Consider the following 23,715-nt stretch of genomic DNA (forward strand, 5'->3'; position numbering starts at 1 on the left):
CTGGAGAAAGGGGGAGGCAAATTATGCCATTGCACGGGGCGGCAAATTGCCCTGGTTGTGTATAATGAAGTCATTGAATAACTGCTTAAACATGGTATGGATTTGAAATAGTTGGTAGACAAACTCAAAAATATAAAGTTGTCAAATGTAACTAATTGGAATTTTAAATAAGTACGATTTTAACCTATAGATGGAGCGAAGATTCAAGCGAAACAACTGATAACTGCACCTTATTTTCACTATTGTGTTGAAGATTACAAAGTTAATAAACTTGCAATGCTTATGATGATTATAGAAATAAGGAAACAAACTAGTAGGATGTTTCTCAAATCAAAATTGTTGATAGACCTTGTCAACAGATTATAAGGCTTGTATGTAATTCTTTCATCCATAAAACAGGAAATTGCTCATCTGCATGTCATGACAACAATACCTAAATTTAAAAATTATGTATTTTCAATGTCATTCTTCCATATATCCTTTACGGTTAACTACTCTACAAAAATGTATTTTTCCATGAATTACAAAGAAGGTATTTTAGAAGTTTCTATGTTCAGCCGAAAGCAAAATATTCGATTACTGAATATTTCAAGCAAATAGTCTCTCTGAGGTAGAGTGACAGCGACTAACGGGATTTAGAAGATTGTGCATACATATGTCACCATCAGTAATTGTCAGCTTGCTAATGCTAGTGGCAACATTCCATTCTGTGTGGGGTGTAGCTATTGCAGGAGTACATGACGCGAAGCGAGACAAAAATGAGGAGGAGGGAGATTTGTTTGAAGGCGATATTCTTCTAGGACAAGATGAAGATCTAGCGGTAAGTTGTTTCAATGCCATTATATAAATACAACTTATTAATGACTTGCAGTTTAGATATGCAATCGTAATATTTCATCATCGCATTTACTTATGAGAAAACCTGCTTTTCCTTAACACGTGATTTTGATGATAATATCTTTACACGATCTGCTTTTGATAAATTATTCCACCTATTTATGTAAGACACAGAGTCCATACATAATAATGATTGATAAGCAATTTTCAACGTTCTATATTTGTATGTTATCTGATTGTTATCCATATTTCAATTATATGACGAGAATTTTGATAGAGAAAAGTACATAAAATCTAAAAAAGGTCTATAATAAAGACACACCAAATAGCAATATAGTCCGGCAGTTAAGAGCCAAAATTTTAGTGAACTCTGCATTTTGTCACTAAAAGGTTACACTTCACACAAATGTTCTTCAGACTACACCCAACAATTTGTGAAGGGGAGCCAAGCTGAAATTCTTGTCAAGTGGCTTTGCCAGGCATGGTTGCATACTTATAAGAGTGGATTACTATTTGCTGCATTTGATTCCGAATTTGACATTCCCACGTATCCGTTACTACACAAAACGTGTAAAAATGGTACGACTTAGTCATTAACTGAATCTAGAAACAATATAGGCATTGTTCGGTTAAAATAGGGCAGTCTATATGGCGGATTGCCTACATTCGAAGATAGCTCTTCAAATTTCAGTCCTAAAAGTGTTTGATCTTCACATTTTTTGTTGAATTATAAGTAGGTAATCAGAAATCAATTAAACTAAAATGATGTTATTGTTAGATTTCAAGTGTTGTTTAATTGCAACAAAATAATATCTTTAAAAATAGCACGAATATAAGTAAAATGAAAATTTTGGCGAGCCAAAATTTTCGTGAATTCTGCGTTTTGTTGCTAGAAAGTTATATTTCTCACATTTTTTCTTCAGATTATATCCATCCATTTCTAAGGGTTCAATCCTTGTTAGGTGTTTCTAAAATGCATGGTTCAGGGTCATTATTTCGGATTTGGCTGGGGGACGACCCTTGCCCATAGAAGAGTTTTACGCTTTTAATAGTATATCGATAGACAAGCTATTAAAATAGATGCGTTCCTCAAAATCAGAGGGCAAGTGGCCCCAAACCAATGCCACGGTCAAAGGTGACGGGGGAGTTATTGGACTGACTGAAAGTCCGGAAACATTACGGAGATTTCTTTTAGCATCCCCAGAAATATGTCAATACATTGAACACATGGAATTCACTTTTAAATGCCCAGAAGATGATACTAAACATCATCAAACATCTAAAACATTTGCTGGAAAATTTCAGAAACATGTTCATTCGTTAATAATAACTTTCGAGTATTCTTCTAATACTCTTCTGAAACGACAGGAGAACTTTACCGGATGGACAACAAAATAATAGCACAATCTGAAGCAGGTGACACTCTCGAAATGATGGAAAGAGAAGGATAATCGCAATTCACAAGATTTGTTGAAGAGAGGCTGAAGAACAAAATTAAGAAAGTTACTGATCCGTTGAAATGCAGAGGTTTTCCTTATTCAAGAACCAACAGAAGAGACGAACACGTCTTGCTGACAAACCAGCCTTACAAATGACTGTGTGTTGTTTAGTCGTCTCTGCATTGCATGCCAATATAGATCAGGCGTAGTGTTGCCACGAGACGAGACTTCAGGCTGTCTTCGTCTCGTCTCATGCAAAGCGTGTCTCGTCTCGAAAAGATGTGCTCGTCTCGTATCGTGTCTCTTCCCGAAGGATTCTGTCTCGTCTCGTTTTGTCTCGAAAAATATTGCAGCATATCATGCGAACGAAAGTAAAATGTAGCAGACTGCACCATGATGACCAAGATACAACAAAGTTATTACCCAGAACTCAGAACGCACAAGACAAGAAATGTCACGGTAGCTACACCGTGAAGCATTCACCTCTGGTGCGTGTGGTAATCGGTTCGATCTCGGTTAGTGCCTTGTGAGCTTTGTGGTGAAAAAACAACGAGTGTGTGTGTGTGTGTGTGTGTGTGTGTTATCTAGGAGTTGCCTCGAATCCTACCATTTTCTTCATTCTACTAATTTTCTCATCATCATCCATTCGGAGTGAGCCAAAGTTGCCTGAAGGTCTTAAAAATAAATTCAAATAAGCTCACAAGGCAAGGACAAATAGTTTATATGATAATATTTCTCTGCTGTTAGTTGTCTGAGGCTCCTCGACCTCGGCTTCTTTTTTTATATTCTGAAACATTGAAATTTGTTTCACCAGTTTCAATACACGAGTATACAATAAATTGTTCATAGGTACATCGAAGACGAAGACACTAATGTCAAGTAATGTTTGCACGACAAGCAAAGTTCGATGTAACTGCACTGGCCACAGTGCCTCAGCTAGGTGTCAACATCCCCTACATTACCGTTTACTATCAGCCCACTTACTCTATAATGTATATATATATATACTTTGATTTCATATATTCCAGCCTTTAGGTTTTACATTGTTAACCAAGACCAATCCAAAAACTACTTACCATTTTAGCATGTTTACATTTGTTGCAATTATTAAAAAAGAACAATAGCATGGAACAAATTAATTTTATTGACTAATGGAAAGTATTTGATTGAAATTTTATACTCTGAGAAAATGTTTGATCACATTGAACAAAAAACTGGTGCTGAATACCAAACCATTTGGTCAATATAGCGCCAACCAAACGTTTGGTCAGCAGCACGAAATCATTTGGTTACGATTTGTTTTGTTGCAACAATCTAGTATTTAGTTACCCGTATTAAATATGCATTTGGTACTTCTGACTAAATATTTAGGATTCATTTGAGAATACCAAAACATTTGGTTAAAATGATAAAAGTTTGGTTTCTTGGAACTAAATAATTTTGTTTTAAATATTAACTCTGCTTTTAGTTAATTCAACCGAATGCCCTGTACCAAACTTGATTTATCTAATATTTTGGTTTCAGGTACTAAACTGAAGATAATACAATGGTTATCGTAAGAGTTATGGGAACTTTTTTTCTAACGAAAATGTAACAAAGCAAGAAATTCTCAAATATGCAAATGGAAAGTTAGTACATATGGAAATATTACGTGTAGATTGGATGAAATTACATATCCCATAATATGAACAATTATTTTTACTCTTTTTTCTCGTGCAAATTTACGGCCACTAAATTAACCAAAGCACATTACCTAACAGTAAAATAATATATACAAAAAAAGTAAGCTTGTTTGCAAACGGGTCGATTAGCTGCAATATTTCCCATCTTCTTATGTTGATTACATTCCCCACAGTCAAACAGATAGTCATTTTTCTTACTTATCATAATTATTTTGTTCCTTCGGATTCTTCTACGCATACAAAACAATATCACGTTTACACACTAACAGCTAGTCCACACGAGATCTTGCAACTAAATATTTTGGTCAAAAAAACAAATAACTTTAATTTTGTTATGCCAACCAAATGTTCTGACCAAAAAATAAAGTGTTAATGACCAAACACGTTTGTTATAAATGACCAAATTTTGGTTAAACTAAACAAATAGTGACCAAATACCCTGCCCTGACCAAACAAATTTGGTATTCCTGACCAAGTATTTTTTGTCAATGTAGGTTATTGCATAATAAGCTCTACTTAAACTGCCATAGTACTGGAAGCTGAACGACACATCGGAGGAAAGAAATCTTGGGGACAGTCTACACCCCCAAGATACAGTACAAGTATGTCCCCATACCCACGGGGTCTGGGCTCCTATATGGTGTTTGCCCCGTTTGTGTAACAAACTCATAATGGTACACTCAGATTAGCTAGTGGTGTAAAAAAATTCATTTTGGTTCCAGCCAAAAAGAATCCCGGAAGAGATTAAAGATGGAGATTTTTTTAAAAAACATTTTCTTATATTGTCGTGGTCTATTCGTGATCGTACAACGTACACCTTCATACAAGCCGAGCAGTATGCGGCGATAGACCAATGGCTCGAAGACCCCGGGTTGAGTCCCGTAAGGGCCATGTATATGGATTTTAACAGCACTTGTTTTCATATCAGTGTTAGGGGGCGAAATCGTGCGGGATTAGAGGATTTCAAGAATTAGTAAATATATAGGCAATACATTTTATAATAGGATTAAAAATATGGTTTGGGTATCCTATTTCTTTTCTGTTAATTGTGTTCTTCATTGTTCGAATTTTGCCCATTCTCATGATATTTTCTGCTTTGAACAGAGTTCCATGAATATTATACCAAATGTTTTTTACACTTATCAAGTTCGAAAGGTGTGCCTATAGGAAACCGTTTCTGAAGGTAATTCAGGTTCTAATTAATATTATTCACTAAGAAAGAAAAGTATCCCCCTCCTCTCAACATGGAAGCAGAGGGCAATTTCGCACTCTGGTCAGATCCAGCATTTCAGCGTAACAAAACAAAGACCTCCCTGTAAAATCTCTTCACCTCCAGTTGCAAACAACAATTTGAAGGTTCCGTCGACAATATCTTGGCTTTTTTTCCTTCGCCCGGTCCCAACAAAGAGGTGAATTTTACAACATGACCGCTGTATATTACAGATGCCCCTAAGCGAGCGATTGATAAAATGGTGAAAGTATGTGTGTGTGTATGCGCAGTGGCGTAATGCTAGAATTTTTTTGTAGGTATACGTTCGAGCGTTTCCAAAAGTATAGCATATACGCAAGACTAGTTGGCGTATACGCTTATTCTTTCGTAAATTTAAGGTGAGTATACGCTGAACTATAAAAATTTTGGGTGGGTATACGCTGTATATTCCCGTATACACCCATTACATCCCTGTGTATGCGCGTGCGAGAGAGAGAGAGAGAGAGAAGACAAAATTTTAGTTGCAAGATAACGTACTTCAATTGCTGTTTTCGGTGCATTTAGCAAAAAAGAATACCGCCACGAGAGAATAAAGGCCAGTGTAGTCTGTTCTCTTCCGCCACCTCAGCAGAACTTTCAACTATAGCTTGTGACGAGTGTGTAGACCTTACCCAGTTTTCAAATTGAATGGATGGTGGTGGTAATTCGGTTTCTTGACCTTCTAAAAATCTTCCCTCTTTGTTTTGTTTGTCATCATTCCAGCCAGAAATAAAGAAAAGAGAATTCCTCAGTTTACAGCAAGGGGAATTTGGGACAAGAGATAAAGGATGATATTCCTGGAAGCTCATGTATCACGATTCTTTCATTCAATAGACAGGGGACACTGTTCTATGAAGGCTTTTCAACATCTTTTCTCACAAAGGGGATTTTCCTTTTGCAATCTATATGACCACTGGCAACTTCAATCTTGGCCTTCCCCGCCATCGTTTGCATTTTCGAGACACGAAACGAGACGAGACACGTCACGAGATGTCTCGTCTCGTTTTCGAAACGGTACAAGTAGACTGTCTCGTCTCAAAGGGTTCCGTTTCGTCTTGTTTACGAGATGAGGCACGAGAAATGTCTCGTCCCGTAGCAGACTACTCAGGCGATTTGGGCGAATTCCTTAGGCATGAAAATGAGTTGCAACGTCCGTCACTGACAGTAGGAGACTATACATGTGAGTAACAAATTTAGTTTTCTCAAATGTCTTGAACTTCTCCAAAAGGAAGAAATTTTTCAAGAACCTAAAGTAGGCGTGAATTTTTTTAATAGAACAGCTATTATTTATATGATTCCTCAAGGAGCGGCCAAAACGTTTGAAGAATATATCACGGTAATATTAGTCAATACTTCAGAAAACAGTTTGCAACAATGAAACGAATCGATGTGGTATGGAACGAATATTTTTTCCAATTCCATAAAAGAAATGACATGAGAATCAAGGGGAACTAGTTGGAAATATCGCGTCTCACCTAACCCTCCAATTCCCAAGAACTATCACTTCCTGCGATTAAATGACAATAAGCGACAACTTTTTCGTTTAATCATCCCAAAATCGATGGAGATCGGACAAATAAAGAAAGGAGTTTATACCACCAAAGGGGAGTTTGCACTGACTACAGCCACCATATCGAACATTAATTCTTTAAACCCCTGCAACCATGATTAAGCGGACACACGGATGATGTTTCAACTTGCAGATGCTGTCTCTTGTGGATCGAAAGATGCTCATGCGAACTGTGGACACAGATGTTGTGGTTTTGCCTACCAGTGATTTCGACTAAGTGGCACTGGAGGACATGTTCGTCGCCTTTGGAGTTGGACAAAGCTTTCGGTCAGTATGCAATGTCATTTTATGAAGGATATGATGTTATAAAGTTTGTTTCGCGGAGGGTAGAATCGGAGAAACAGTATTCAGTTGGTATTGGACTCAGCATTAGCTGTCGGTATACACATTTCACACTATCCACAGAGATAATTTCTTATTTACTTTATAATTAAGATAGGTATGGGGTACCATAACTGCTACAAATATAGACTATCCACGAATAATCGCTTGATCTTCTAAGAAAATATGTATAATGTCTATAAATGGGATTACTTATGCTGTTGTTCCCGACGTGCCAGCACTTGCCTCAGTGTGAGACTTAAATGCACTCACACACACTTTCGTGAAATATCTTTTTATTTACTAATCGAGTGACACTGTACGCTGTCTTAAGCATTGTAAAGACCTAATTCATGTGCTATTTCTGTATTCCAGATACGTGAAAGAAATGTCAGAGTCATTGGGACCATCAAAGGCGGAAGCACTTCCTATGTTCCATGCATTTACGGGATGTGAAACCACATCATCATTTTACGGAAGAGGCAAGAAAACGGTATGGGATATTTGGAACGTAGTACCAAAAGTGACTGGAGCTTTTACTGCACTGGCCAACGGAAATCATAGATGAGGCGATTCCATCTTTAGAAAAGTACATTGTGCTGCTATATGATAAGTCATCGATTATGGATTCTGTAAATGAAGCAAGGAAGCATTTATTTACAAAGAACAATTGAATCAATCCCACCTACACAAGATGCGCTGTTGTAACACGTTCGCAGAGCATCTTATCTGTCTATGATTTGGGATCAATGTTTGAAAACACTCCATGACCTTCCCCAACCAACTTCGTGGGGTTGGAAAGAAAATGGCAAGTTAGTCCCGCAGTGGACCACGATCCTCATTGTTGCAGAGATGTGTTTGGAGTTGGTTAAATGTGGTTGCAAAAGAGGATATGCTCGAAAATATACGCAAATACCGAAAGTCTTCATTGAACTGTACACCATTTTGCTACTGCGAAGGAGACTGCGAATGAACTGTTTCGAGTGCTTTTTTAACTTCTTTGGATTATTCCCTTTTACCATCGGGGAGCGCGGTGGCTCAGTGTTAGAGCGTTCACCTCTGGTGCTTGGGGTCCCGGGTTCGATCCCAGCCCCCGCCAAGTGAACTTTGTGGTGGACAAACACCGTGCTCGTGGGTTTTCTCGGGGTTCTCCCGTTTCCTCCCACTTTCTTCATTCCACCATTTCATTCATCTCTCATCATCACCGTCTCCTTTAGCCTAACCGGCATAACCGTGGGACGTAAAACTCAAAGATTTCATTTCATTTTATATTCCCTTTTAGCAATTACTTTATAGTATAAAAAACGTTGTGACAGCGTATAGTGTTGTTAATGACAGTTAACTATGGATTGCTCGTGTAAAGCAAAAATGATGGTATTTTACTTATATTTGTGCTATTTTAAAGGTACTCTTATGCTATAATTAAACAACTCTTGAAATCTAACACTAGTGGCTATTATTTTCAGTTTAATTGATTTCTGATTACGTACTCAGGTATACAATTTGACAGAACATGTGAAGGATCAAACACTTTTAGGGCTGAAGTTTGAAGAGCTATTCTCGAATTTAGGCAATCCGCCATAAAGACTCCCCTCTTTTAACCGAACAATACTGACATTGTTTGTAGATTTAGTTAATGATTGACTCGTACCATTTCTAAACATTTTGTGTCGTAGGAGATACGTTTGAATGCCAAATACCCAATCAAACGCTGCAAATAGTAATCCACTCCTGTAGGTAGGCAACCATGCCCGGCAAAGCCACCTGCCAAGAATTTCAGCTTGGTTCTCCTTCTTAAATTGTTGACTAGAACCCAAAGAATGTCTGTGTGAAGTGTGACCTTTTAGTCATAAAATGCAGAGTTGAATCCCTTAACCGCCGGACTAATATAATGTTATTGATATTGTGGGGCCTATAGCATAGAATTTGGAGGTAAAGAAAGAACAAACAATGGTGAAAAACACAGAAACACACGATAGATCATTCTCGAAAGTTTTAAAACAATAAGTATCTTGAAGTATTATATAAAATATTTCGAATATTCTCTTTTTAAATACTAGTTACTATCAAATTCAGTGAAGCCAGAGCCAAGGAAACAGGGTGGGCAGATGGGTTTTTTCACTGTTTAGTGGGGACAGTGCCTTTCTGTTTACACTTCTCTTCAAAGAACATTTCTCTCCCCTAGGAGCTAATGCTTTTCTATGATAAAAAAGGTTGTTTATTATTATTATTATTATTATTATTATTATTATTATTATTATTATTATTATTATTATTATTATTATTAATGTAGAGATAGAAGATGTCTCTTTGGCGGGTAATATAGGTGGAAGATCTAAATTTGTTTTAAATTTCTAAACTTAGTACCTCTGTCACATAAGCAAAGTAAGGCTATCTTATATTCGGTACAATGTCACGAGTATAGGTGTTTATAGCCATATCCTTTTTACTCAGTAGAAGATTTTTATTTATATTTTTGGTTCGGTTAAGAACGAAAGGAACTTTGAAACTCCATTATTAGAACTTAGTTTAAAGTTTATTTAACATTTAAAGGGCCATGCGTCTACAGGCAAGTTAAACTCAATCTCATGTTTATTTTAACACTCTGTACTTCTTTTTTCACTATTAAAGGAAATGATCCTGAAAAATTGTTGATAATTAAGTGGGACTCAACTGAGAACCCACATTCATTGATGCTTTTTCAGTTTTCAAGTTCCCGTCTCGTGGTCACGATAATTTCTGAACTGTGTTAGTAAAGTATAAAGAGCATAAGATAAGCTTTCTATTTTTAGGTATTCGATTTCATGTTCAAGTAAATTTAAGAAAAAAGGATATTAACAACCTCTAAGGAAAGTTAATAAAGAGATTAAATTAAATACATATGCGTAGTGCTACGGAAGGAGGAGGACATTAAAATATTAATGGCAGAAACTGCGTATTACTATCTATACTAAATATTTTGTGTTATGATTTATCGAAGGACTGAAAAGAAATAATCTACCCATTCTACATACTGTACATGCAGGAGTAGACTGGCCCGCCGGACAAACAGGCAAATGACCATTGCACTCTCCACTTTATACTCCCCCTTCAAAATGTATTTAGTAACGAAAGTAAAATGAATAAATTTCCCTGAAGTATTTACATTATATTTCTGGAATAATACACAAAATAATTCGCAAATCTTGCTAGTTTTTGTTGGTAATAACTTTTCAAGGAACGTATAAAGTTGTTTAACCTTAAGTAACATCTACATTGCCGGGAAACAGCGGCTTTCATTTGTAATCAAACTAAAGCAGAACTTTTGTTTGAAGTATCTTCATTTCAAAATTATACCTTATGTTGTACTAGTTAAAATCATATTGGTTATACACACAATATGGGTTGCATATAGCAACAGATATATTTAAATGATGTAACACCACCTCCTTGACTAATTAGGGTAGCACATTGCCAATATTTATACAACAACTCTGTTTACGGAGTCAGTCCTTCCCTGAGTACGTCACCTAATGTTAGACAGATAATAAGATCAAAATAATTAAAATAGGAAGGATATGTCATGTGCTGGATTAAGATCTTCAAATGCTACTCATGTTATCAGGTTTCTAGAAAGTATTGAGTCTTTTGCTCACGAGATGGCGTTGCTGTTCCAAATCTCAGGGTATATGAATTGCAGCGGATCAGACTTAACGTCATTTGACAGCTGACATTCGAAGCAAGTAGATATGCAAAAAGTGTTGGAATTTTACATGATCATTACGTAAGGTATTTCGTTGCAATGATGAATAGACTTTCCGCAAAACTGACCTACATTTTAGATAGAAGCACAAATGCTGTGCAGACCCGCGAAGTAATTTGTGCTGTTTATTGGCAAGATGCATACCAAATGCAACAGAAGTAAATGATATTCTTGCAAAATACGAGCAAGATTAGCATGTAAGCAGTCATGACATCGGCAACAACCTAAATAGCCATCACCAGTGTTAAACTAATTGGCGAAAGCTGGTTACAAAAAGAAGCTCTAGGATTGGGTGCCAGATGATCTGGCTCAGAAACACATACTCAATTAAATTTCTATCTGCTAATCTCTACTGAAACGTAACAAACTCTAGCCATTTGTGAAGAGGTTGATCACAAGTAATGAAAAGTGGATAACCTACGAAACAGTGTACGAAAAAGATTATGGTCGAAGGAACGAGAAGCTCCAATCTGTGTCAAACCCCACACCGACGCCCAAGAAGGTTATGTTGTGTGTTGATGGAATTAGAATGGCTTATACATTGCAAGCTGTCGCTGCAGGTTAGAAAGATAGACTCGGACCTGTACTGTCGAAAATTAGCGCGAGTACCCTAGCAATTGAAAAGAAACGACCGGAATTGGTCAACGGAAAAGGTGTTGTATACCAAACTGGCAACGCCAGACCGCATAGATGGTTAACAACCTGTCAGAAATTAAGAAAACTTGGTTCGGATATATTAACCCATCCATAATAGTGTTATTTTGAAAAGAGGCATGTGAAAACCACATGTCAGAATGTTGTAACCAGAAATACCAGAAGTTCTATAGCGATGAATAATTGTGATGCATGAACAATGGCAAATCATCAAACAAAATGGGGCATATATTGTTTCACTATATTATTTTTAATTACAATAATTGCATTTTCAACTTCAACCACCAAAGATTCAACACATTTTAGACCACCTAATATGTTAGGCAATCTTCAAGTCTCTATGGTGAGGAATTGCACTAGACGCTATAGCAATTGTGCATTAAAAGAGAATAGATCCTGTCAAAATTTACCAATTGTTGCTACTTCTTCAAATTTTAGCAGGGTTCATATAAATTTTGATTTATTTATTTTGGTTTTTGTAATGGTTCATAAGTTTAAGTTTTAGTCGCTTCACATTGAAATGAAATGAAATCTTTAAGTTTTACGTCCCACGTTATGCCGGCTAGGCTAAAGGGGACAGTGATAATGAGAAATGAATGAAACGGTAGAATGAAGAAAGTGGGAGGAAACGGCAGAATCCCGACAAAACCCACACACACGATATTTATCCACCACAATTGCTTGACATTAATTGAATTTTGAGAGGGATATATAAGACTTTGACATTGAATACCTAACTTCGGTTATGATTTCTCTTTATGACCAAATGATGGCAGAAACTTGACATTAATGTTTTACATGAACAATGATTCATTCATAAATTTTACTAACTCCGGTTACTTTTAGTTCCGGCAGAACTTGCAAGTTATTACAAAAGTGAGTTTAAAATTGTTAGGGTTGAGTGATAACGTTTTTTTAAAACTTTCTTATACTGTATATATATATATATATATATATATATATATATATATATATATATATATATATATATATATATATATGTATGTTTAAAAAGACATTCTAATATCTGAAAAGCTATTGTATGAAATCGTTTACATTTTTTATTCACTTTTGCTCAATCACCATCATCTTCTTTCATTTAATGAATAATTAATGTTCAAAAGCTAATGAGTATATGTATAACTTATGTTTCATTTTGACTACTACCTCTTGGCTATGTGGTTAGTGTACTTACCTTGGGTGCGGGAGCCCTGATATGATTCCAGTGGGAGCTCGTGTCGTTTGGATCCCATGTTAAGCTGTAGGTTCATATCTCATATATCCTCGCTGCTCATATATCCTCCACTAAACTCTAAATCAGATCATTTTGACGAATACTGTTTACTCGATTTTGACAATTATATCTATAGTTTTAATATTGATATTATAATTTTATTTATCTTGTGTACTTGAGTTTTGATAGTTTTCTCATTCAAATTTCATTTGGTCTCCCTGAAATATGTTATGACTTTGACAGTTTCACTTTCTTTACCGGATTATGTTATTAAATTAAAGTTCTTGTACTTAAAGTTTGGATGATTTACTTACACTTTGGAACTTGTATCATTAAAATTTATGTTGGTTTGCCTGAATCTGATAAGGACACATTGTGTAGATCATTCAATGCTATCAAAATCTTTATTGGTATTGATTGTTGATTGTTACTGCACTTACAAGGAACCCCTTGAGTGCGAGGTCGCAAGTGCAATCTCTACTAAGGCTCATTTGAAAGTGTAATGTGAACAATGTAGACAGGGAAAATATTAGGTGTTAATGACTCACCATATGCATCAGGGGGCGACAGAAAATACGTGTTCGAGAGGTGCAGAGAGCAGCCTTCAATGGGATGTAGTATTACACTTTACAAAATGGAGATCGTCGATGTTCACGAAATATTCAAAACAAACCATTAACTTGTATTATGAATACCGAATGAAAAATGACGCGCCACAGTGATCACAAACGTTCGCACCATCAAGATCGAAGGCGACTTTCTTGAGGGTTATAAACCGTTCTGGACGTTCAGCTCGGTATCCACTCTTAAAGAATGCATATAGAATCATATTGGTGTAACGGGTACCATCATATTTCAACAGTTTTCATATCCCCGACCTCGCACTCAAGAGGTTCCTTGATAGATTGTCATTTTATCAAAATTTGTCTGATTTACAACTTGATGGTTTTATTATCCAATTTACAGTTGGCCCACGTAAAATTTGATAATGAGTACATATATTATCTACTCAAAATTCGGCAATTTCCTTCCTTTATCGGATGATATCATATATTTAAATTGAGTTGTTTCATTCAACTTTTGACTAGATCATTTAAAGAGATTGCTACTCAAATTTCAGTTGACAAGCTTAAGCTTGAAAGAGAAGTATATGATTAGTTAGTTTAATTTCTAAAAATGTCGGAGATTTTTATGGTTTGTACAGTTCCAATTTTGTCACATCTAAATTTTAGTTGATCTACTCGAAATTTCGGAAGGAAGTGTTCATATTTGGTTCACATAAATCCTGGGAATTTTGATTTTTGTATTTAAATAACTAGTAGGTGAAGAAAAATGTATTAACCAAATGACCAGAAAAAGGAAACCTAAAATGGATTGGCGATTATGGTGGGCTATTACGTAATTCTATCGAGGGCCAGGGATAAAACCAAAAGGTCGACACCTGAAATGTTGGGATCGGGATGCAGGATGCACAAAATACCGAGAGATGAAACAAAAACTCTGCCACCGGAAGACCAGCAACAAGCCGCCTAAGGACCGAACTACTGGCGAAATGAAGAATTAAATTTCGAAATTGTAAACTACATTCAGAAAGTTAAATTGTAATTAATTAACTTAAATTTGAGTGAAAATTGTATTTTTTCTTTTCTTTTACTATTTCCGAGAGATTCCTTAAAGAATTCCATACTTAAATTTGGTATCTTAAAATTATAAATTAACCTTTGTGTATGTATTCCGTAAAATCAGTGATATACGCAGAAGTTCGTCAAAAGGGGTTAAAGGTCTAAAGTTCATATAATTTCAGATGTTTATAAGAATGAAGTAAGTAAGTTTCTATCTACTCTTGTATTCTTGCCCAGGAAGTGTATTAGAATGAGATGAATATTCACTCTAGAAGGAATTCTTGAAAAGGGAGCAGGAAAAAAAATAATTTTTTGAGTTTTATGTCCCGCGCTTAAGTCGGCTAGGCTAAAGAAGACGGCGATGATGAGAAATTAATGAAATGGTGGAATGAAGAAACTGGGAGGAAACGGGAGAACCTCAAGGAAACTCATGCACACATTGTTTGTCCACCACAAAGTTCACTTGGCGCGAGCTGGGATCGAACCAGGGACCCCATGCACCAGAGGTGAACGCTCTACTACTGAGCCACCGCGGCCCCAGAAAACAGGAAATGTCACTCGCTGTAATCCTTCACTTTTGCAGCATATTACTTGAAGGAATCAATTTAATCATAGTATTTAAAAAAAATAGACGTAAATTTTGGAATTAGTATGCATTTGTAATTTCATTCAAAACTTCCTGGAATAAATATTCGTTGCTGCAAGTCAAATCATACAACGCGATATTTAGTGTTCTATGATAGGACATTATAATATTTGTACCGTACTTAGCCTTCACTCTCAACTCTCAACAAACGCTTAAAAGGACCTCCATAATTTGCTGTGTTTAAAAGATTGATTATAGTAAAATTAACCAATGAGAAGCTAAATCACCAAATAAATATTGAATGTTTCTTAATTTTATAGTGTTTTGGAGTTTACTTGTTTTAGTCTGGACAGTCGCTTTTACCAAACGCTGTATTAATTTCTCTGGTTCTAATATGGGGAACCAAAATACTAGATAAAAGTTGAAAGTAAAAATTAAACAAGATAAGAGTGAAAGAGATCATTACACTTTTCTATGGAAACATTGGAGAAGTAGTCCAGTTCAATTATTAATAGCATTATTTAGTTCTGAAATATCGTAAAATAACTAGCACGGTTAGTGATTATACAGGGTGTGATTGAAAAGTACCGGAACTTTTCCCGCCGCGCGGCTCCCTGGCGTTTGAAAAATGTGAGGGGTGGGGGAAATGTGCGCGGGACCTTCCTCTTTCAAGCAGAACTTGGCCCAGTGCGCTGCGAGCAGAGTTTGAGAAAGAATCGCTGTCCGCGCGGACGTCATTTTGGTCGTCGGTCACGTTGTTTGAGCGCCGAAAATGGAGTCAAAGATTGACCAACGCTACGCCATCAAGTTTTGTGTCAAACTAAAAAATACGTTCACCGAGACCCAGGACCTGCTCAAGGAAGCCTTCGGGGAAGATGTGATGTCCCGTACTCGGATCTTTGAGTGGCACAAGGCCTTCAGGGAAGGCCGGGAGGACGCCGATGACGAACCACGCTCTGGGAGGCCGTCGACGTCGAAAACCGATGAAAACGTCGACCGAGTTCGCGAATACCTGAACCTGGACCGTCGGACAACCCTCCGGGAGATCAGCGAAGAACTTAATTTGACATACTATGCAGTGCAAAAAATTGTAACTGAAGAATTGAACATGCGGAAGGTGTGCGCCAAACTGATCCCCAAGGTGTTGACCGAGGAGCAAAAAGAACTGCGAGTGAAAATGAGTCGTGAAGTGCTGGATTGTGTGGAAGCCGACGAAGAGTTATTAGACAATGTGGTCAGTGGTGATGAAACATGGTGCTACGAGTACGACCCCTCGGTGAACTTGATGGCGTAGCGTTGGTCAATCTTTGACTTCATTTTCGGCGCTCAAAAAACGTGACCGACGACCAAAACGACGTTCGCGCGGACAGCGATGCTTTCTCAACCGCTGCTCGCAGCGCACTGGGCCAAGTTCCGCTTGAAAGAGGAAGGTCCCGCGCACATTTCCCTCCCTCACATTTTTCGAACGCCAGGGAGCCGCGCGGCGGGAAAAGTTCCGGTACTTTTCAATCACACCCTGTACTAGTTATTTTAGAACTTACTGTTAGTTACTTATAAACGTTTCTGGACATTAAAACTGCAACACATACCTCTCTTTGTTTAGTTAACAATTTGATTTATTGATTTTTCATTGATTAAAGTTTTTTTTAATATCACTTTGTTAAGAATACATACAAGAAATTTATGATCATTGGTTGTAGGGATGGTATCGAGACGGGACGAGACTTCGTACAGTATCGGTCTCGTCTCGGTTGATAAAGAGCGGTCTCGATCTCGTCTCGAGTCAAGAATCGCCGCCTCGGTCTCGGTCTCGTCTCGAAATTCTCGAAATAAATAGTGTGAAATTAAAATTGTGAACGTATTACTATCGTACAGTCTGTCGTTTCCGCTTTTAATTTTTATCTTCATTTTTGACTTAGAATTATGGTATGGTGTACCTCTTCATAGCTAATTTGCTAGCGCTAATGCTTTCCATGCGTGTGTTCTAGGTTCAGTCATCATTGAGTATATCATACCTGGGATAAAACCCTAACAGTAACATATATATTTCACTTTCAGCAATAGACTTTGTCTCATATAACCTCAGTACTGCCTATACAATTAAACTCCATTAAATTAACTCCAGTACTATACAGTAGTTTATTTCCTTCTTTTGAATCAGAATTGTTCAATACCTCCTAATGAATAACGCAACACATAGCAACATGAATGTATTTAATCGTACCGAAATTGAAATTTTACAATTTCTCATTTATTATCTAATACATTTTGCTTTGACTGTCATTTTAAAAACAGAATATAACGTTCATTACCTTAACAAATAGAGTAAATTATTACTACAATATATTTTGTTTGAAATTGATCAAATGCTTTATTACCGTTTCACATCTCCGTGTTTAATTGACACTTTATAACACGAACTTCCTGAACCTTGTGGTGGGAGCTACGACACTCATCTTTGCTATGTTTGGTCTCGGGTTCGATCACCAAACAAGTTAGATTCAAAGTCCGATGTTTCGCATAGTTCGCGTCTCATTTTAAATATATTCTGTTTCTTATACAAGTTCATAAGGTCGTAATGCATTACATAAGTATATATCCAATGCCATAACATAGGTTAAGCTTATTCCTGAGCTCTCACCGATACATGCGTTGTTTATAGTGTTGTAATAATGTAAGTCTAATATCATCTTACTAATTTGTAACTACTTAGTATAGTTTGAAAAAACAATACTATAGATCTTAGTTAAGAAACCAGTTTTTCGCTTCTCCTGTAAAATTACGAAATTATGACTTGGTTTAGTTTAAATCTGAGGTCCAGATATAATAAAATCATCACCATCATAATCAACCATTATCAATCCACCGCTGGATCAAGATCTTTCCATGTCTTCTCCACAACTATCTATCTTGGGCAATTCTTTTCCAGGTTACTCCCAGTGGTTCTTCATTTCGTCACACCTTCTTATATGCGGACGTTTCCTCGGCTGCTTTTGTCTCGTGGTATCCAGTCTAGAATTGTTTTCGTTCATCGATCATAATTTCTTCTTGCAATACATACGTCTAGCACATTTTGCAGCTCATGTTAAAATTATTTCATTAATACCAGTCACTAGTTGCCAAATAATTCATTTCTATATATTTGGGCTACAAATAGTTCAAATCCACTACTTTCGGAGCATAGACACGCTACTTTTTGATCTTAAGATCTGGCAACACTGACTGAATGATTTAAATCAACACACTGTGAGACTCCCATTTGGTCTAGCAGCTTGCACGTTTGACTTCAGTTCGCGTGATCCGGAGTTCGATTCCCGGTAGGGGTAAAGTTAAACGACAGAAGTGGTTCGGATTGCACTATAATCAGTAGCTCCACGTCTCCTTAAGCCGCCCTAGCATAAGCGTGGGACGTTAAACGAAACCAAACCAAAAATGAACACAATTTGTATTACTAACAGTAAGTCCTTGAATAATTGCATATAGCTATATGATGGGAGGGTCCTTGAATAACTGCACATAGCTATATGATGGGAGGGTTCTTGAATAATTGCATATAGCTATATGAATCGAGTTTGAGGTGGTCGGTGGTCAAACTAAAGGAAGTAAAGTGTAATTAGAACATTTAATTAAACACGGTTTTAATCTAAAGTGAAGACCAGACCTAACGCTTAGATGGAACAACCAGTGTTACTGAAAATTTATCAGTTCATTTATTTTATGTTACAATTAGCATTTAAGTGTAACTATTGCTGGAACGAAAACTTTGACATTAACATTATAAGTAGCCCAAATACTATGAAAAACATCGCCTTTTGAAAACATTCTTGCACCATGAAACAAATTACGAGTAATTTTAAAATATTTTGCAGTTTAGCTACGTTATTTACACTATATTTAGAATAATAATTAGCAATTCATTTAAGTGAGCAACACTGCTTAACATAATGTAAATGCGACTTCTTGTGATTAAAATCACTAAAAACGTTTGTTGTAATGTCATAGAAGCAAAGGAAAGCAACAATCATTATAAAAATTTAACACAAATAAATCATCTTAAGCAGTATAGCAATCACTACCCATGTGTTTGGTATCTCTAAAATGGTTTGAAATAACAATTGTTGTAAATAACATTATGATCATTTAAGTCTTTTGGAAGCATCTACATGATGAGACGTGATTATGTCAGCACGTTTTCGAAGTAAAGTCTTTAAAAAAGTTTTAATTTTCCATTTCTTGTAACTTTGTTCCTTCATTCATTCGAAATACATTATTCCATGATCATAGTATTTGACACTAAGATACAATTGATGGGCATTGCACCGTCCATGACATTTGAAGTATTAGAGATATCCAAAATGACGATTGATGTTAGTGATACTGTATGAATTTAATTTCGTTATAGTTCGGCCGTAAGTAATAGTAAGGGGGATTTGCTTCTTACTTTTATTATTTACTAAATAATGTATGTGGTATTGCGGTTTTATTTAATATCTAAATTAGAAATATGTAATACCTTACGTAGTGCAATTTGAGAAAATATAATTTTATGTTGTTTTAGCAACACTGCTTGTTTATTTAGTGGTATTGCACAGTGGCGGATCCAGGGAGCGATCGCCCCCCCCCCGAAGAGGAAAGTTTTTTTTTAATTTTATATGTAAATAAAACCCATTCCAGAGTTTGGAGCTCTTAAAAGTAGCTCTAAGTAGCAGTATTACAACCCACTGCACCTCCCAGAAGTCCGTCCTGGATCCGCCCCTGGTATTGCAGAGTATCTGGAAGAATTTCTCCTTCAATATTTCACACAACTTTTACAAAATTTCAGCTATAGCCCCCTTCATGCTCAGGTATAAGCGTGAAGTCGATAAAATGGACTTCAATACTACTTTCTTTACACTGGATAAAGCGGCAAACTATGGTTTAGCCCCTCCCTAGATCATATCCAGGATCCGTGACTATATATATATATATATATATATATATATATATATATATATATATATATATATATATATATATATAGAGAGAGAGAGAGAGAGAGAGAGAGAGAGAGAGAAGGGTATATACATCAGCAGTGGATTTTGTTTCGGAAGAGGCTTGAGGAATGAGTAACATTTGTGTTGCACGTGCAATGCAAAAAAATAATCACAAATTTATTTCGGGAGGGGCTTGAACCCGATAACCACCACGAAATACGCCACTGTACATCAGTCAACCGATCCCATATTATCTAACACAGCAACGAAGCTTTTGAGTAAAGGCAAGTTTAATAGTTATCAGTATGAATATTCCAGACGAGACCCAGATTTTCGACACTGATCTAGTCTCGTCTCGGTCTCGTCTCGATTTATAAAGATCTGTCTCGGTCTCGTCTCGGTATATAAAAGTCCGTCTCAGTCTCGGTCTCGGTACTATCCCTAATTGGTTGATTAGAGTGGTTGTGTAATGTAGTCACGGCACGTACTTTCCCAATTAATATGAAGAAAGACACTTCCTTGTGGCTCTATGAATAGCGTGCGCGACTTTGGCCTTGGGAGACCAGGGTTCAATTCCCAGCGAAAATTCATGTGGTCGGGATCCCATGTTAAGCTTTAGCTCCATGTCTCACATAGCTTCGTTGATGAACGGGACGCTAAACTCAAATCGAATCCAATCCTATACGAAGAATAAGAATAATATTTTAAAAAACATAAATATGGTCATGTATTTCTGTATGCAAATGAGGAAGGATGGAATAAACCTTTTAGTTAGTTTAATATGGAATCTGTAACTAATTGAGTCCATAAGAGATATTACAACATAGGATAGTTAAGTCACCGACTTTGTTATTATTGACTTTTCCTATTATTCGTTCACTTCACAGAGAAGATCTTTAAACGCCTACACTTATGTACAATGTAATCACATGTTTTCCGTGACTGGAAGCTTCTCTATTCTATCTTCTTGCAGCAGGAAGGACGGCAAGAAATAGGGCAGAGCCTCAGCTCTGTTGCTGGTTGATCCTCATGATGAAGGTAAAGGAATTTTCTACTTTTTACAAAAAATTACTGACACACATTGTTTGGAGAACGAGAGGAGCCCCACAATAGATTTTCATGCTTTGTGATGCTCGTATACAAATAATTATGAAGGAGGAAATAAAATACTTTTTGAATGTAGTTTACAATTTTGAAATTTAATTGCACGTGATTTACATTTACGTTTACGTATGATATTTTATTATTATTATTATTATTATTATTATTATTATTATTATTATTATTATTATTATTATTATTATTATTATTATTATTATTATTATTATTATTATTATTATTATTATTAAAAGCACTTAAGAAACTAGTTAATATTCTTGTACTACGTTTTAACTTGATTTACATCTGAAATATTACTATGAAAGTAAGTATAAGATTATAATTGTTGTGCCATTATCGCAAACTAAAACGCAGATCTTGCGTTATATTAAGTAAAACAGTTACGAAATACTATCTAATGTCACATAATCAATCGCAACCACCACCAAATTAAGTCATAAATTGTATCAATTTGTTTATGATTGAAATTTAAATGCCAAGGACTATTGTGCATTCAACAAGTGAAAGTATCTCTGTTTCGCAATTAGTGATAGAGTCATATGCCAATAAAAATTGGGATAAAATTATGGATCATTCTTTATTCTAGCTCATCTTCTCAGTGGAGAGTCATGAACTGAGTACTTGTACAATGATACACTATCTACATAAACGAACACTAGGTGAGAGGAATTGTATTTTATTCGTGTTCTTCAACATCCATTACTTTAGGACTCATAAATTGATTTATGTATCTGTGGAGCAATGACTCAACCACAAAGTATAGTTTCTTTTTAGAATGATTGCTCAAAAATACTCTATTACCTTGACCCAGTGAACAAAATATGCATAATCAATACCTGCTATGTTCATCTAAAGTTTTAGATAAAAATAAACAACTCTTAGGCGAGGAAGATCTTTTTCCCTCATTAACACGTCTATCTTCTTCTGTCGCTCTCTCTTCTTCTGTCTATTTCGTTTTCCTTCTTTTCTTTCGTTAGTCACTTTGCGTGTTATTGTAAACCTAGACCTATATAAAAATTACCTTTGGAGTTAAAGGATTCGTTCAGCATTCGTTTAAATATAGGAACTTTATTTTTATAAAGCAATTGAAACAAACAGCAAAGTAGGCGGAAGACTAGACAGTCCAGTCAACGTATGTTAAAATGGATGTTCTATGCTTATGTTTTTGTTGGAATTTATGCTCACGACTCCTATTTGTTAGTTCAGTAATTGATTAGAATAGTCCTCTGCCATTATGCAAACCGAGTCCTCTAACACAGATGTGGAAGAACTATTACTGTGTTCAAGCACGTAAATGTATGCATATTATAAAAATCTAACTTCATTATAGTTTAATTAAATCTTTATTCAACTTGCATGACATAAATCGAAGACTCGTAACATCGTTTATCTCACTTTAAATGATTAAATATTCATTATTCTTATCACATTCACTTCCAAAGATCTGTTCTAATTTTTCCTTCGGATTACCATGATCCACATCATAGGTATCCTGCCATTACTGGCGGTGACTTGCTGAAAACTTAGAAGGTTCGACGCACCACGGTTCCAAGCCAATCTTTTAGTCTCAACGTAGAAATTATCCAATTTAATAAAGCATCTTTCACACACCGCTCTTTTTCCTTTCAGTATACCTTCTATCTTTTCTCTCAGAATACAGTTCCTTCTCAGCTAATATCTCTTCCCTTCCTTAATTACAAATAATATCGTTCCTATATCTGCTAGTACTCTAGGGCTTCTTCTTTGATTATCCAGTAGACCCACCCAATTTCCTATATTGTTTCTGTTCGCCCATATTTAGAAGTCATCCAGTCGTTTCTCATGACGTCTGCACAGTGTACATATTTCTGTCTGTTTCTGTAGTACAGTAACTTACACGATACATTTTATGGGTCCTTTTCGTGACTGTTCAAAGATTCAAAAATATCCTTGATACTTGCCAAATGCTTCTTATACCATTCCTATCCTTGCTTTTATTTCATTAACAGTACTACCTAGGTACTGAAAACTAATTATCTAATTAACTATACCCCCCTTACTTCTATATTTGCTGCAGAACACGTGTTCTAATCATCACATTTTTAGTATTTATTGTCATTCCATATTCTTCGCAGCTCACCTGAAGCTTTTTAACATATATTCTTCTTTTTTAGATTTTGCAACAGCGCCACATCATCTTCAAACCGCACACACCTAATCCTATCTATTATCAAAAGTCCATCTTTCCTGCACAAACCTTCTTCACTGTCTCTCCTGGATAGATATAAAGTAACGTTTGTGAGCGGGAACTTTTCTGATGAACTCAACTTTGAATTACACTGTTTTCTGGCATTTCTTGTTGTTTTGTATATACATAATTTATTATGAAACTTCGATCTTATTATTCCAACCAAATCTTTTTTGTAACTCTCTCCAAAAATTTCCAGTCCATTCACCTGGACAAAAATCTTTGAGAGAAATATGTATATAATGACTAAATTTTAAAATTTAATCCTGATCCAGCAAGTTACCTCTTTCCAACTCTCTCTGTGAGAAATATTTAGCCTTAGTACTTCCTGCGCTAACAAATGAACCAGGAACTAAACGTAACAAAGTAAGCACTGTAATCTCTCTAAAAGACAATATGAAACAACTTCAAAGGATCGCAGCTTTCTGAGAGAGCAAAACATATCACACTCTGTCCTGGC

General features: G+C 36.0%; 1 protein-coding gene across 1 annotated transcript in view; it reads left to right on the forward strand.

The window, feature by feature from the left end:
• Positions 1-628: 628 nt before the first annotated feature.
• The window catches only part of LOC145680201 (uncharacterized), a 105,050-nt gene continuing 81,963 nt past the window's right edge, over positions 629-23,715 (forward strand). Inside the window, exon 1 of the mRNA XM_081750505.1 lies at positions 629-820. Within this exon, the coding sequence (XP_081606631.1) occupies positions 656-820 (165 nt within the window). The 5' untranslated portion in view covers positions 629-655. The remainder of the gene's footprint in view (positions 821-23,715) is intronic.

Source organism: Thermobia domestica, chromosome 1 (genome assembly GCF_964235325.1).
Source record: "Thermobia domestica chromosome 1, izTheDome1.hap1.1, whole genome shotgun sequence".
Classification (NCBI taxonomy): Eukaryota; Metazoa; Arthropoda; class Insecta; order Zygentoma; family Lepismatidae; genus Thermobia; species Thermobia domestica.